Below are 16,397 nucleotides of genomic sequence, written 5' to 3' on the forward strand. Positions count from 1 at the left end.
AGTTAGTGGAAGTCCAAGGTAGGTGTTTCTAATAAAGTGGCCAGTTAGTGGAAGTACAAGGCAGGTGTTTCTAATAAAGTGGCCAGTTAGTGGAAGTACAAGGCAGGTGTTTCTAATAAAGTGGCCAGTTAGTGGAAGCACAAGGTGGGTGTTTTTAATAAAGTGGCCAGTTAGTGGAAGCACAAGGTGGGTGTTTTTAATAAAGTGGCCAGTTAGTGGAAGTACAAGGTGGGTGTTTCTAATAAAGTGGCCAGTTAGTGGAAGTACAAGGTGGGTGTTTTTAATAAAGTGGCCAGTTAGTGGAAGTACACGGTAGGTGTTTCTAATAAAGTGGCCAGTTAGTGGAAGCACAAGGTGGGTGTTTTTAATAAAGTGGCCAGTTAGTGGAAGCACAAGGTGGGTGTTTTTAATAAAGTGGCCAGTTAGTGGAAGTACAAGGTGGGTGTTTCTAATAAAGTGGCCAGTTAGTGGAAGTACAAGGTGGGTGTTTTTAATAAAGTGGCCAGTTAGTGGAAGTCCAAGGTAGGTGTTTCTAATAAAGTGGCCAGTTAGTGGAAGTACAAGGTGGGTGTTTTTAATAAAGTGGCCAGTTAGTGGAAGTACAAGGTAGGTGTTTCTAATAAAGTGGCCAGTTAGTGGAAGTACAAGGTGGGTGTTTTTAATAAAGTGGCCAGTTAGTGGAAGTACAAGGTGGGTCTTTCTAATAAAGTGGCCAACTAGAGGAAGTCCAAGATAGGTGTTTCTAATAAAATGGCCAGTTAGTGGAAGCACAAGGTAGGAGCTTCTATAGATGGGGAATTCATATTTAATTATATTATAAAATATATGTTAATAATAAATACACATAAATAATGCTTAACTTTAGATTAACACTGCAATCAAAGTGTTCCAGGATTGTGTCCACTGTAAAACTTTTAAAATGCTCCCTTTGCATGTCGTGGTGGTGGGTTCTTCAGAAGGACTTGTGTTGTGTTTTGTAGCTTCATATGATTCACTGGAACAGTACACTGTTTAACAGTGTGGAAGAGGCCATGGGGAAGAGGAACGGCATCCTCATCATCGCTCTCTTCGTACAGGTACGGTCAGTGGGTTTTCAACAGCAACAACAACATTCATTCTTTCATTCATTCAAAACCAATAGCCAAGTGTGTTTTGCATACAGATGAATTAGACCTCTGCATTTAACCCATCTGTGCAGTTAAACACCACATACACACTAGTGAGCACACACACTAGGGGGCCGTGAGCACACTTTCCCACAGCGGTGGGCAGCCCTATCCACGGCACCCGGGGAGCAATTGGGGGTTAGGTGTCTTGCTCAAGTGTACTTCAGTCATGTACTTTTGGCTGAAGGGATCGAACCGGTGACTTTCCGGTCACAAGGCCGGTTCCCTGACCTCCTGCCCATGAATGCCCCAAAAACATACCACATACCAAAAACATTACCACATATAGATGATGTGAGTGTCTTACATTGCTGTGATGTAAAGGGGAGTTTTATCCATTTTACAACACACACACACATCTTCTAAGCCGCTTCTCCTTCTGGGTCGTGGGGGGTGCTGGAGCCTATCCCAGGTGTCATCGGGTGGAAGGCCCATTTTACAACAATGGTGAAATATAAGGCCAAAATCTTCTCTAAACTATCATAAAGCAGCTTACAGCAGCTCAGATGACTGAGACAGTCATCAGGCAGTGAATTCATAACCATTTTATGTAGGAAGTTTCTGTGAGGAGCTTTTAGAGGCGGACTTCTGGTTCCTATCACCACCACTGTGAGCAGTTCTGACTCGGTAAGATTATCTAGAACAGTTTCAGCAGTTTCACACCAAACTGCTCTGAATGCCTCTGTTTACATCTTAACCAGTTAATTATGTGGATTTTTAGCATAAAATTGGTGGAGTTCCCCTTTAATGGCCATTGTCCATTGTTCACTGTGAAGACCATTATAAATAACCAACTTGGCATGGCAGTGACTAATAATAGCTAATGTCATCAGAAAACCTTTTACCACTGAACTTTATAGGAGAAGAAATGAATACTCTTAACTTTAATGTAGGTCAGCATTTCTTTCACAAAATGTTTTAATGGTGCAAAATGTGTTGACTGTGCTGCTGTGCTGTGTGTGTAGGTTGGGAAGGAACATCTGGGGCTGAAGGCTGTTACAGATGTGCTGCAGGACCTGCAATACAAAGTGAGAAATATGGATTAGGCCACATACAGCAAAACTATATAAATAAACAAACAAATACTAGCTCATATACTACAGACATACTGTTTAATGGCCATATCTGTTGTGTTGAAAGTCCTTAGGTCTGTATATTCTCTGAGCTCTGAGCAGAAACCTGAAGACGTGTTTCATGCTGATCAAATCATATGAATGAAATAAGTGAAATTTGATCATTTAATTCATCATTGAATCCAGTCTTTTTGCCGCATGAGACTCGTGACTTTTACAAAAACAATAACAATCCAAATGTGAGTGTGATTAAAAAGCAGGAAAATGTGACCTAATGTGAAAAAATATATATTTTAAAGTACAACTATACAACATTTTTACTGTTTTGGACAAATCTGACGAGTTCAGTAGCATTTTTCTCATCAAGCTAAATGCAGTCGCTGGACACTGAAGGGTTAATTGGTTTGCTGTGAATTATTACAGTTGTTGTAATTGAATTAATTTGTAATATTATTATGTGTTTGTATTATTGAGATTTTGCATAATTTGCTTAAGTGTTCTTATATTACAGAGAGCACTGTGAGCTTTCAGGGTAAGTCTGGCGACATGGTGGCTTTCATTTTAATGAATAATGTTTTGTCGTTTCAGGGAAAGACAAAAATAATACCTTGTTTCAATCCTAACACGTTACTACCTGGTAAGTTTTCCCAATATTTTAATTCATAATGAGATTTTTTTATGATGTTTTAACTTACAGCCACACTGTGTCATATTTAAGCAGTAGAACCCGAGAGGGAGCGTGTTATGGTGAGACATCATCAAGGCTGTGATTTGGTGGCCGTAGATCATCACAGCCGTGATGTTATTGGTGATAACTCACTCCTGGAGTGTTCTACTGCTTTAATACAACAGTTAAATAAATACAGTAAGAGATGAATAAAATGGGCCGTTTAATATGTTTTCATGTTCATTTCCTTCCTCCTAATTATAGTTCATTAACGAGCAGCTTGTTGCTACTTCAGAGTAACAAGCTCCGCCCACTCGCTGCTCAGCCGGCAGTTCGTTCTCCAGCTCCTTACACTAAATTCCCAAACTGTCGTCACCACTGAGCAGCTTTTCAGTCGCAGCAGTGACAGAAGAACAGCTGAAGAACCTGGAATCAGCCAGAAATTAACCCAACACCATTCGCCAGACGTGTGGTCTGATTTTCAGAGTCTGACCAAATCAGACTGAGCCATAAAACTGATCCAATATCAGGTTCAGCTCAGTTTGGTCAGTTTTTTTCCAGATCAGTATTAGTGTTGTTTTGTTCCAGCCAGTCTGTAAAGCTTCTTACAGCCCATTTAGTTTGGTGAATGGTACTGGGTTCATTTCTGGCTGATTCCAGGTTCTTCAGCTGTTCTTCTGTCACAGCTGCTGACTGAAAAGCTTCTCAGTGGCAACGACTTTAACGACTTTTTTGGGAATTTAGTGTCGTCTCATCTTCAGAGACTGACCAAATCGGCTGTCGGTCAAATGTGATCTTAACAGTGTCCGATTACTGTTTGTGGCAAAGTAAGAAGTAAAAAGGTTCAGATGGCTTGAACGTCTCCTACAACTGTCAAAGTCGTTGCTTAGTAACAACATCTCAGCGGAGTGACACAGTGCCTGTGGAAAACCTGTGATGTTACGGTGAAATAGCAGCACCGTTAGAATGCTTCTCAACCAATCAGCTCACGTGGCCGGAACAAACTCATGTCAAAACTGTTTTTCGTTAAAACTGAAAGAAGCAGCGTCACTGAGTGGGGAGGATAAAAACGGACTAAAATACAATGAGCATGCGCCACTGCGAGTTTCCCTCTATCAAGCTTCCCGACTCTCAGTCGGAATCCAACCACATTATGAACTCCAATTCCCAAGATTCCCCACTTTGTCATGTGATCAGCTGTCAGCCAGCAGATCCGATACTGATTGCTTTCACCTGTTTACGTGTGTACATATGCTCGTCTGTTTCATTCCCTCTTTGTGAAGTATTGCCTGTTTCATCAGTACATATCAAGCCTTTCTCTTCAATACTGTTATGACCCTGTTTCATTTCTCTTTGTCGTTTTTCAGATTCACCCCTTTGGCTCTGTTTACCTGTTTATTGGCTCTTTGCTTTCAACCCTTGCCTGGTTTTTGAGCGGGTCTGGTGTAAACCCTATTCCTTTGGTTTATCCTCCTTTTAATAAACCCGATGATGTGTTATATGTCTGAGTGTCTGGCTTGTCAACCCAGCATTACACCCTGTAAACCCTGCACTTATCAATTAAAAGTCAGAGGTGTCAGGTCAGTAGCTTTAGGTCTGAAATGCTCTCAAAATCAAATGAAGATATTTATGACAATAGCAGATAATTCACTGTCTTTACCAAGTTTAGACTGAATCAGCATTTCTATCAGCAGTTCATCTGTGAAGGGGACTGAGGCACAACCCAAGCTATTAAATATTCTTCCACACCTTGTGTGCAGTTACACATTTCCACCAGAGAGAGCTCCAAACCCCCAAATCTTACACAGTGCAGCTTTAATAATGTATGTCACAATGTGGCTTTAAATTTTGAACAGAATGCAAACGTATTATTCTGCTAACTTACTATCAGAAGTCTGAATGAACTTTGGGCAGACCAGTAACTTACTTTCTGAAGTTGCAGTGTGTAAGATTTAGTCGCATCTAGTGGTGAGGTTGCAGAGTGCAACCAGCTGAATGCCCCTCCCTCACCCCTTCCTTTCCAACCGTGTAGTAGAACCTATGGTGGCCTTCAGGTTGTCTGCTGTCGCCTGTCCCGATTTCGTTTCCGTTTTTTTAATGGTGATGATTCACCCTCCCTCACTTTTTCTTGTATCAAATAATAAGTCTGATCCTCCATTTGTCAAAGTTTGGGTTCTCAAACTTCTTTTAAGACAAAATGGTTACCGGCAGCGGCAGCAACTACTGATTCTTCTTCTTTTAACGGTCAACCTGAGCTACAGTGCGACCAAAGGTCTGTTTTCTCTGAAACTGCATCGTTTCTCCATCTCTTTAGATCCATTATTAAGAGATTACTGGGTGTATGAAGGCTCTTTAACCACGCCTCCCTGCTGCGAGAACGTCACCTGGATCCTTTACCGCTACCCTCTCACCATCTCTCAGATGCAGGTAAACCTTTTTTTTTACTTTTGTGTGAAAATAGTGCAAATAATTTATTTTGGCCAAACAATTGAGGACATACTTTAATGAATGTTATCATAATCAATTCTATTTTGTGATCAGTTTTTAATTTTATTTCTGTAAATCAAGCAGCTCTTTATCACACTATTACAGAACCGAAACAGACCAGAAACGACCCCTTATCCCTCCCATCCCACTGGTCCATTCATCTCCTTTTTCTACACAAACATTTTGATAACATTGACAATTGGTAACAATAGATTTTAAAGAATAGAATGAGATAAAATAAAAAATGAGATAAAATAAAAAATGTAAGAAAGATGCTCGCTTATACAGTGTGCATCATATCATTTACTCCAATCTTTTCGTCACATCAAAACAAATCTCTACATCAAGTGTCCACATCTTTATTATAATCAGTTATAATTTATTAGAATATAATCAAATCAATATATCGCAACCCAAATGTTAAGAGCCTTTCAACAAAAATCAAACCTTGAGAGCTGCATTTTATGTCCATTTCATTGCCATCTTGGCTGTAAATGTGTCTCATATAGGCTGATGTGCTAATACAGGCTAAATAACATAAATTAATTCACAGACGTACTTTACTGTGATTTAAGCTTCAGCTCAGCTACAGCCGCTTTTCTCGCATCTCCAGCAGGAAACTTTTCCACAAAAGTAGAACAGAAAGAGGCTGAAGTCACTTCTCATTGACTAGCTTCTTCTTCTAATTTCCCCGTTCCACCTTATATTCTGCTTGAGGTGCCAAAATGGAACTGCTGCACCATTTAAGGTGGTACGAGAATATTTGAATGACACTTCAGCTTTGTGACTTTTTAGTGTTTGTCAGTTTCTCACTGCAGACTGTTGTCTGTGTTGTGACCAACCATCTGCACTGATTTTCAGGGTTAAAGGGTGAATCAGCAGTTCTACATTAACTCCAGCGTTTAAGTCCATTTACTGTTAAACTGTTTTGCACGATCAGCAGAGCTTTATTTTACTGTAAAGGAGGATTATTTTATTATTACCTACTAATCTGATTCTGCTGTGGAGCCACAACAGGGCAGAAACAGAGCTGCACGTTGATGACTGCTGGGCTTTAGGATGGCTAAAATCAACTGTGCATTAAGGGGCCCATATCATGGAAAACTGATTCCCATTTTTTCTTTTTAAATAAAAGATCTAGTATGTGAGCACTCAAGTTTCATTCACTCCCCCGTCCAGATGTGGAAACTAATTTACAAAAACAGTTTGTTAGGAATTCAGTGTTTTTGTGATGTCACAAAAGCCAACATTTTTACATACAGTATATTCACTTACTCTGCCTACAGCAGGTTAACCCCACTCGCTCACGCTGAAGTTATAAGGTGTGTTTCAGCCAAGACTGCTTTTGGAATTCTCTGTTTTGTGATGTCATAAAATGTCATATAAGCCAACACATTTACATATAGCATTTTTTTAGTCAAGCTAAAGCTATAAGGACTGTTTCAGCCAAAAAGGCCTTTAGAAAAGAGGCACAGGGCTCATTTACATTTCAGCCTTAAAATCACAGGAACAAAAAGAGCCATTTTTGTTGTGAAGGGGGAAAAAATGAGATATGAGCCCTTTAATCGATGGGCTACACTCTTTAAGGATGTTTTGTCTGATGACTTTAACAAACTGGCCTTCACGCCTTTGCTTTGAACGTACTTTCTGGTATTGTTCCACATGTTAAGCTGCTGTACTGGGTGGAAACCATTTGACCTATGAAAAAGCATAAGAGTCAGTGTCCCCGTCAACAAGCTTCTAAAGGATTTTTGATCATTTTTGCTGAATATTGATCCTTTAGGCAAAGGGCACACTTTAAAGCAGGCCAAGCGGACTTTGATGATCCTGTATATCTGATTTTTACTCACAGATTTGTCCTGCAGCTGCTGAAACTCTGTCTTATCATACTGACAGAACGGTCAGCCCGATAGTGATAGTGGTAAATAAAGCTCTGCATCTGATACCAACCTGTAATCACACACAGCTTCATCAGTCAGTGTGTAATCAGCACATTCCTCTGGGAACTGCATAACGTGTGTTTACAATAAGCAATCTGAAGAAAAGCCATCAGCGTTTAACCCTTCAGCATCTCTCGTGGCCTGTATGCCCTAAAATGCCTGTTTTTCAATATTTTGAATGATCTCCGACTGTAGTTCACTGAAAAAGTGGAGAAATTATGTGGAAAGTGCAGATTCTAAACTTGCAATCTGTGTACATTTGTGTTGCTAGGAAGAAGACTGAGTGTAAACTGAATGTCAGTGTGTGTCATTATTTAATTAACTGTGTGGGTAATTATGTGATTTCATATGAACAGTAATGTAAATACACTGTGTAGCTAAATAATAATAATAATTCTAGACTTTTGAGGGTTAAAGGACTCATATCCTACATTTTCTTGTATTCTTTTTTGTGTGTACCATGTAAGATGTTTTCATTTGCGCTTCAGATTGAAGAGTTTCGGAGGCTCAGGTCACATGTTAAGGGGGCGGAACTTCCTGAAGGCAACGACGGGATGCTAGGGGACAACTTCCGCCCAACACAGCCTCTCAGTGACCGGCTGGTCAGGGCAGCTTTCCAGTAGACCCGCAACACTAGGACCCACCATTATCCTCTAACGGTAAATTTGAGTGACAGTTGTACTTAAAGTGATGTTTTAGCAAAAAATCTAATTTACACGCCATTAGAAACACCCACCTTGTGCTTCCACTAAGTGGCCACTTTATTAGGAACACCTACTTTGTGCTTCCACTAAGTGGCCACTTTATTAGGAACACCTACTTTGTGCTTCCACTAACTGGCCACTTTATTAGAAACTCCCACCTTGTGCTTCCACTAAGTGGCCACTTTATTAGGAACACCTACTTTGTGCTTCTACTAACTGGCCACATTATTAGAAACACCCTCCTTGTAGTTCCACTAACTGGCTACTTTAATAGAAACACAGATTGTATTTGGGTGATGTTCCATTCTCAGCACAGCAGTGACACTTCCATGGTAGAGTGTGGTTCCACCACCCAAAAATATCCAGCCAAGAGCAGCTCAGTGATCAGAAAAAGGCCACTGATGAAGGGTTAGAAAACCGGCCAACACTACTGTACACCAATGAAGCAGTTTCCAATGAAGTGTCCATTAACAGTATGTCTCATGTGGATGCATGACCTTCAGGTCAGATCTCTCACTCTGATCATCTATTAATAATATAATTCAAGTGAAAATGGGCCACATACTCCCAGTGGTCTTTGGCACCTCTAAACAATGGCACGCTGGTGGGAGAATAACCCAGTTCACTCTAATCTAGGACTAGCTACGGTATTGTGTGGAGAACTGTCTATTTTAGTTCTCCTTGGGGGGCACCTGGGTGCACTCATTACTCATCCTGAAATGAGGCTGTAAGAGAGTCTGATTTAGGCCACAGTGATGCAGTGCTAAAACCACAACCCAAGCATTTGGGATAAGGGAGGACCTGCGTGATGCTTTTAATACAAATGTACATGTTTTCTTTAAGCAATAGTGGTGGAGATATATTTGATTAGGTTGCAGTAGATCGAAGTCATGATTTAAAGAAAGAAATCTTTCATCAACAACACGGGAGACACTTGTTAACCGGTCAGACTGTGTGGGTGGAGCTAAATGCTGTGCTCTAGCTGATTTATAATAACTGACCACATTAAAGTGTAATCTTAATGTTTATTTCGAGGAAAACCGTGTCACACGTCCAAATATTTGTACCAGTATTAGAGACAGTATTCATGCTGTTAGGGAAAGTCAAAGATCACACACACTTTTAATGAGATAGAACCATTGGCTGTACTAGATTAAACACACATTTAAAGCTTGTAACAGACATTATCATATATCTGAGCTTGTATGTACCTGGAACCTGCTTAAGCTGCTTGCACACTGAACGCTACCTGTGCTGTGCTCGCCACTCATGTTTGCAGCAAGCTGCTTTTACTGAACTTGAACTCTGTGTAAGGGCCCAGCCTGAGGTGCCATAAGTTCAGGAAACTCCAATTCCCAGAAGCACTCAGGCTGATTAGGCCCAACATGGCACACCTGTGGACTCACTTAAGGCTTTTGCAAACAGCAGCCCTTTGTCACACCTTTGTAGAGGGGGCACCTATATAGTACGTAGCTCAGGTGGGTATTTAAACAAAAAGAAAAGAAAAAAGAGGAAAAGAAGGCTGGAAAAACCAAAATAGAGAAATTGCCCCAAAACTACTGAAAAACCAACAGAAGGCTTGAACAACAAACAGCTCCATGCCATACAAAAGCATCCATCCATCCAGCTCCTCAAGTCCTAACCAGTGGGAGAGCTCGCTTGGCTGTATCTGCCTAGATACCACAGAGAAAACAATCCTGACTGGACAGTTTTAGTTTTTAAGGCTTTGTATCAAACCAAGAAAGCTATTATGACAATCCACAGTTTAGGCTTAATAAGCCTGACAATACGTAAATAATGACAAATAATTTCTATTCATCCATTTGTCATAAAATATTTCTAAAATGTGACTGTTAAAACTGTTAAACGATAAAGTGTAATGTCACAGCAATGAAATGCTGTGTAAAGTGATAAAGTTCAGCGTCCTGGAAATGGCTTGATAAGTGAATTTCAGTGCAGGTTCTCTTAAATATGATGCTTCTGCTGGGAAAGATGAGCTGACCTTTTGCCTGAAGCCAAATCAGGAGCTGCTGAAATGGTGCCACGGCCGCCTCGTACCTAGCACAGAGTTTACAGATGGAGAGGATGATATATGTGTGCTTGGTCAGAGGATCGTGTACAGTCATAATAGTCATATCACTCACTACAGCTGTGCATGGCTGAAGTAGAGCTAGTAAAACCTCTCTGGGTTTACTGATGTGAGTTCATCCTGGTTTAGTCCAGGTTCTGTAGCTTACTTCACTGGCGTCAGCGACACAGATCAGGAAACAACACACCTGGCTGGAATGTAACAAGCTGATTTGCATATTAGTCCAAACGGCTAAAAGCTGTTTTTTTCTGGCAGAACTGAATGACTTTCCTTGGTTCCAAAGCTGATGTTTTATCTTGTGTACAGGACCCCCTGTGTACCCCCCCAAACCTCCCGAGTGTCAATGAATCCTCTGAATTATAAGGTTGTTAACAGTGAAAATGCTATTTCACTGTTATATGCTATGCTAAGCTAATGCTCCTGCACAAGTTAAGTCAAAATGCTACATGTATGCTAAGCTAACATTCCTGCACACGTTAAGTCAGAATGCTACATGTATGCTAAGCTAAGCTAATGTTCCTGCGCAAGTTGTCAAAATGGTACATATTTGCTAAGCTAAGCTAACACTCCTGCACACTGAAACGAATGGGGCTGAATGGATGCACACAGCTAAAAGCGAAATATTTCCAGCTGTTTCTTTAATTTTGGAAAGTAAATTCATGTATTCTGTTAAAAAAATCTAAGAAATCTTGCTGGTACATTTCTGTTCTCATGCAGTTTTGGGCAATGGCACGATCACATTGCATTTTTTGTTTATTCAGTGTTTTTAAAGATATTTTAAAGTAAAGTTCAAAGGCATAGATTTATCATGATTTTAATTTTAATTAAGAAATCATCTATATGTCCTCTATAGGAACTAAAAGCAGGTGGTTTTGTTATTTCAGTTTGTAAAGAGCGCTTTTAGACACCTCCTCCTCCTTCTCCTCCTCCTCCTCCTCACTGAGCGCCTGGTCAGTCTGAGGGACGAACGCTGACACAGAGAGATATTGTGTGGGTGTAATGGATATGTAATGGTCCTGTGGTCAGATCAGAGAGGGTGAGCAGGGGGTGGAAGGAGTGGGGAGGGTACAGCTGGGTGTGTATTCGAGTTAATACAGCTCAGACTCCTCAGCTCAGCAGCCGCAGGTATTTCTCCTGCTGTTGAGAGGAGAAAATCCACCCCTGTGAGTGTAACTCTACACTCCGTAACACCCTGTAACACTCCACACACAAACAAACCTTCCTCACTCAAACCCTCAGGCTGTGTTCAGCTGTTTCAGGCATGACCTGACACAGCAAAACAGGGTTACATGCAGTGAATTGGAGAATTGTGGAGAATTAAATGTGTTCAAAAGACGGCCCACAGTGTCCTTTGGTACCATGATTGTAATCTTACACTGGAACCACAAGGCAAATGTGGCTGGGTCAATGGCAAATAAGACATGCTGTACGTTTTTGTATCTGTATATATATATATTTGCCTTTATATCTATGTGCATGTAATATCTTAAATATAGTGAGTGTCATCGAAGCTTTTATATACAAAGTATATTTGTGAAAGGGATAATGACCTTCGCATTGCACATTGAAGGTCGCCGTTGGTCTTTTTTTTTTTTTTTTTTTTACACTGAAATACATGGCCCCCTCATTCGTAAAAGCATGTCAAAATATTGGGTCAAGCACTTTTAAATTTGCCTTTTTTTGCAATGTTTTTGCAACTTTTTAAAGTTTTCAAACATAGAATCATGCCAAACTATTTTAATTTTATATGACTAAATTACCTCTTAGATTTACCTTTTATCTTACTTAATCAACATATATGGTAAGACAGTTGTACCACCTGACATTGGAAGCAAAAGAAACTAAAATGAATTCTATAGGGATGCACTGAATATTGGTTCACAGAAAAGAGGTATTGTTGAATCATTTTTTATGTGTCATGTATGTATTAAATTATTTTTTGGGAGAATAAAACATGTTATGTGTAGGTTAGCATTGTGCTAACTACATGTCTAAATACTTAGATGTTTGCTCCAAACTTTGTCAACGTATTAAGCAATATATAATATACTTGCTTATCAGCAATTAGAGCCGGTTTAAGATAAACCCAGCCACTTCTTATTTCACCCTTTATATCTAAAACATGCAAAAGGTGTCTGCAAATCTCCTGCTAGTGTTACTCCTGGTTAGTGTTACTGCTACTGAGAGCTGATTGGTTAGTGTTACTGCTACTGAGAGCTGATTGGTTAGCGTTACTGCTACTGAGAGCTGATTGGTTGGCGTTACTGCTACTGAGAGCTGATTGGTTGGCGTTACTGCTACTGAGAGCTGATTGGTTGGCGTTACTGCTACTGAGAGCTGATTGGTTAGCGTTACTGCTACTGAGAGCTGATTGGTTAGCGTTACTGCTACTGAGAGCTGATTGGTTAGCGTTACTGCTACTGAGAGCTGATTGGTTAGCGTTACTGCTACTGAGAGCTGATTGGTTGGCGTTACTGCTACTGAGAGCTGACTGGTTGGCGTTACTGCTACTGAGAGCTGACTGGTTGGCGTTACTGCTACTGAGTGCTGATTGGCTGGCGTTACTGCTACTGAGTGCTGATTGGTTGGCGTTACTGCTACTGAGTGCTGATTGGTTGGCGTTACTGCTACTGAGTGCTGATTGGTTAACGTTACTGCTACTGAGAGCTGATTGGTTAGCGTTACTGCTACTGAGAGCTGATTGGTTGGCGTTACTGCTACTGAGAGCTGATTGGTTGGCGTTACTGCTACTGAGAGCTGATTGGTTGGCGTTACTGCTACTGAGAGCTGATTGGTTGGCGTTACAGCTACTGAGAGCTGATTGGTTGGCGTTACAGCTACTGAGTGCTGATTGGTTGGCGTTACAGCTACTGAGTGCTGATTGGTTAACGTTACTGCTACTGAGAGCTGATTGGTTAGCGTTACTGCTACTGAGAGCTGATTGGTTGGCGTTACTGCTACTGAGAGCTGATTGGTTGGCGTTACAGCTACTGAGAGCTGATTGGTTGGCGTTACAGCTACTGAGAGCTGATTGGTTGGCGTTACAGCTACTGAGTGCTGATTGGTTAGCGTTACTGCTACTGAGAGGGGATTGGTAGGTGAGATAATCGTTCATGAGCCACTGTTAGAAAGTTCTTTGGAAGTCCAAAAGGCTCCAAAGTATAAATTGTATAAAAGTATAAAAAAAAAGTATAAAAGTGTTTAAATATTTTAAATTGAAAAAATTAGTGTATTTTTTCTGTATGAAATAATACAGCATTTACAAACTGCCATTTAGCACAAAAGCTCTATAAAAACACATTAATTTTGGACTTGCTCTGTAGCTCCTCTAGCGTCATAAAACATTACTTAGTGTAATTTCACACTCTTTGAATTTGCAACCAATAGCGCTAACGATTTGGCTTTGTTGACATATGAAGGACCCACTGGCTATACACAGCCACATGTGTGACATATTTTCAGTCTTTATCTTTACTTTTGTGGTTTTACTGTTTGTGGCAGACAAGTTAATCACCTTGCTAATTGCTTTGTTAGCTGATTGGCTAACCGCAGCTGCGCACAGCTACCAACCACACTAGTTATCTACACTTGTTTGCTGCAGGTCATTGTGCAGCCCTGCTCTGTGGTGGGAATACAATTATCTGATAGAATTGCATTTGCTTTTGTGTTTTTATTCTTTATCACAGGTGAGTTAGCCAGCTTTTTAAACTGCTGTGTTAGTTCTTTGGCTAACCGCTGCTGTACCAACCTGGAGGATGTTGCTTGTCGCAAATTTTCCGTCCAGCCTTGGTCAGGCCCATTTCCATGGCAACGCGAACTGTAAATGCCTAGTGGCTTTAGCCAGGTGGTTTGCGTGGGTGCAATGCTGCACTGCAGTGCACTGCGCTGTGTTGTGGTATTATCAACTTTGTGCACAATACAGAGTGCTGCACTATTTTCAGCCCACCTCAATGAGGCCACAGTGACCAAAACCGCGTTGAGAAGGTCCCATAAGGCTGAGCTGCAGCTTCTTTTGAGCAGGGGTTAAACTGAGACTTTGGAGGTGGGGGAGGTTTTTAATCTATATCTGTCTCCAGTGTAGGAATAATTATATAGATTTCTCAGCTCTGATATCATGAAAGTCTGGTTAAAACTAACGGCCTATCTGTTTCTGTCTTAAAGGGGATTCTCAAAATGGTTAATTACAGAGACCACCAGTGAACCTACACCAGTCTTCTGAGTTTATATGATTGTTGATGATGGAAAAATAGTGGAAAATCTGAAATAATGGGTTTTCTTTGCCGCACACCCTGCATGTACCTCTCCACCAAGAACATTTTGTAAAAAGTTCTGTTTTAGTATAAAATCATGTCCAAACTGTCGGAAAACAGCTTCTCAGACATCAGGCAGTGAATTCATAACCATTTCATTCAGTAGTTTTTATTTAATTTAATTTTAAATTTCTGTTTTTTTTAATGATATGGGCCCTTTAAGAAGATCAGAAATGTCTATTTCTACAATGCTGAGCATTGACAGTAGGTTTGATCCTTACAAATGATAAAAAATGAGAAGAATTGCTGTTGTTTCCATGCTATGATTACAGATCAGGCATAGTATTCTGACCATCTCCTCCACTTACTGTATAGCTGCACCTTGTAGTTCTACAGTTACAGACTGTAGTCCACCTGTTTCTCTGATACTCTGTTACCCCCTTTTACCCTGTTCTTCAGTGGACAGGACCCCCATGGACCCTCACAGAGCAGGTACTATTTGTGTGGTGGATCATTCTCAGCACTGCAGTAACACTGACGTGGTGGTGGTGGTGGTGTGTTAGTGTGTGTTGTGCTGGTCTGAGTGGATCATTTGCAGCAGTGATGCTGGAGTTTTTAAACACCTCAGTGTCACTGCTGGACTGAACAATAAAGTCAGATCAAGTCCACCAACCAAAAATATCCAGCCAGCAGCATCCTGTGACCACTGATGAAGGACTAGAGGATGACCAACACAAACTGTGCAGCAGCAGATGAGCTGTCGTCTCTGACTTTACATCTACAAGGTGGACCGACAAGGTAGGAGTGTCTAATAGAGTGGACAGTGAGTGGACACTGCTCTGTCAGGGTCCATGGGGGTCCTGACCACTGAAGAACACGGTAAAAGGGGACTAACAAAGTATCAGAGAAAGAGAAACAGATGGACTACAGTCTGTAACTGTAGAACTACAAAGTGCAGCTATACAGTAAGTGGAGCTGATATAATAGAAACAAGGAGCTGATCATAATGCTATGCCTGATTGGTGTATAGATGCACGCCGAGCACAAATATACTAGTTTAATCACTGTGGATTTTGTCCTGTCTTTCAGCATGAGAAGCAAAGCTGGATGAAGGATTTAGAGTATCCTCACTGAGGCCTGGCTGATGTAAATGTGGATCAAATGGATCTTAGACAGCTCCTGCTTTCAACTTTACAGCAAGATACAGCAGCACTGGGTCCAAATCAGCCAGCAGGACCAGCGGAAGAGAAACCCAATAACATCTAAATAACATCTCACGGTTCCAGTTTAAAACAGAGATAGCATTGGTAGATTATATTAGTAATAGTAAGTTTTTTTGTTCAGATTCCTTTTGTTTCATCTTGTTTTGCATTTTCTAAGCCATCTCATATGAATAGTGTGCCGTCTGTGAGGCAGATATGTAGCAGGCAAGCCCAACGGAGCAGCAAAACGTACTGGACGATGAAGATTTTGTTTAAAACGGGAAGATGAAGGTTCATTTTAGGACACTTTAATTAACGAAGTAATGAACAAACTCATATGCAGTAAGAGTAGCACGAGTATAATCATACCACTGTGGCTTAACTGCGTCATCATCATGTATCACAGAGAGATTATATGATTTAATGTTTAATGTTATGAATAAAAACACAGTTTTTACCTCAAATCTCTCATGGTTTGAAAATGTTATTGTAACATTTCGGCTTCAGTTGCTTCGGTTTCTGCAGTTTTACATTTCTATACACAGTGCATGCCACACATTTTGAAGGGGGAACTCCACCCATTTTTATGAAACAGTAATATTATTAAAAGAGTGTTGAATAAAAAAGTGGTGGACAGAAGTTTGGACAAAATTCGAGCCACTGTTTTAACTTTGTTAACATACTTGTGTCCATGTTTACAGACAGCAGTGAGTCATACGGTGTCAGAAACCACATAATCAAGTCCACTAGAAACCTTTTCACAAGATACGGAAGTGCATAAATGCTGGGTAAAATAAGTCCTGCTGTTGCCTTTTGGAC

At 40.6% G+C, this 16,397-nt stretch overlaps 1 protein-coding gene across 1 annotated transcript in view; it reads left to right on the plus strand.

Moving 5' to 3' along the window:
• Positions 1–16,042, plus strand: part of ca8 (carbonic anhydrase VIII) — a 33,051-nt gene extending 17,009 nt beyond the window's left edge. Inside the window, exons 4-9 of the mRNA XM_017706334.2 lie at positions 981–1,076; positions 2,132–2,194; positions 2,828–2,876; positions 5,221–5,333; positions 7,822–7,992; positions 15,466–16,042. Coding sequence (XP_017561823.1) covers positions 981–1,076; positions 2,132–2,194; positions 2,828–2,876; positions 5,221–5,333; positions 7,822–7,956 — 456 coding nt within the window. The 3' untranslated portion in view covers positions 7,957–7,992; positions 15,466–16,042. The remainder of the gene's footprint in view (positions 1–980; positions 1,077–2,131; positions 2,195–2,827; positions 2,877–5,220; positions 5,334–7,821; positions 7,993–15,465) is intronic.
• Positions 16,043–16,397: the final 355 nt, after the last annotated feature.

The sequence above is a fragment of the Pygocentrus nattereri genome, chromosome 17, assembly GCF_015220715.1.
Source record: "Pygocentrus nattereri isolate fPygNat1 chromosome 17, fPygNat1.pri, whole genome shotgun sequence".
Taxonomy (NCBI): Eukaryota; Metazoa; Chordata; class Actinopteri; order Characiformes; family Serrasalmidae; genus Pygocentrus; species Pygocentrus nattereri.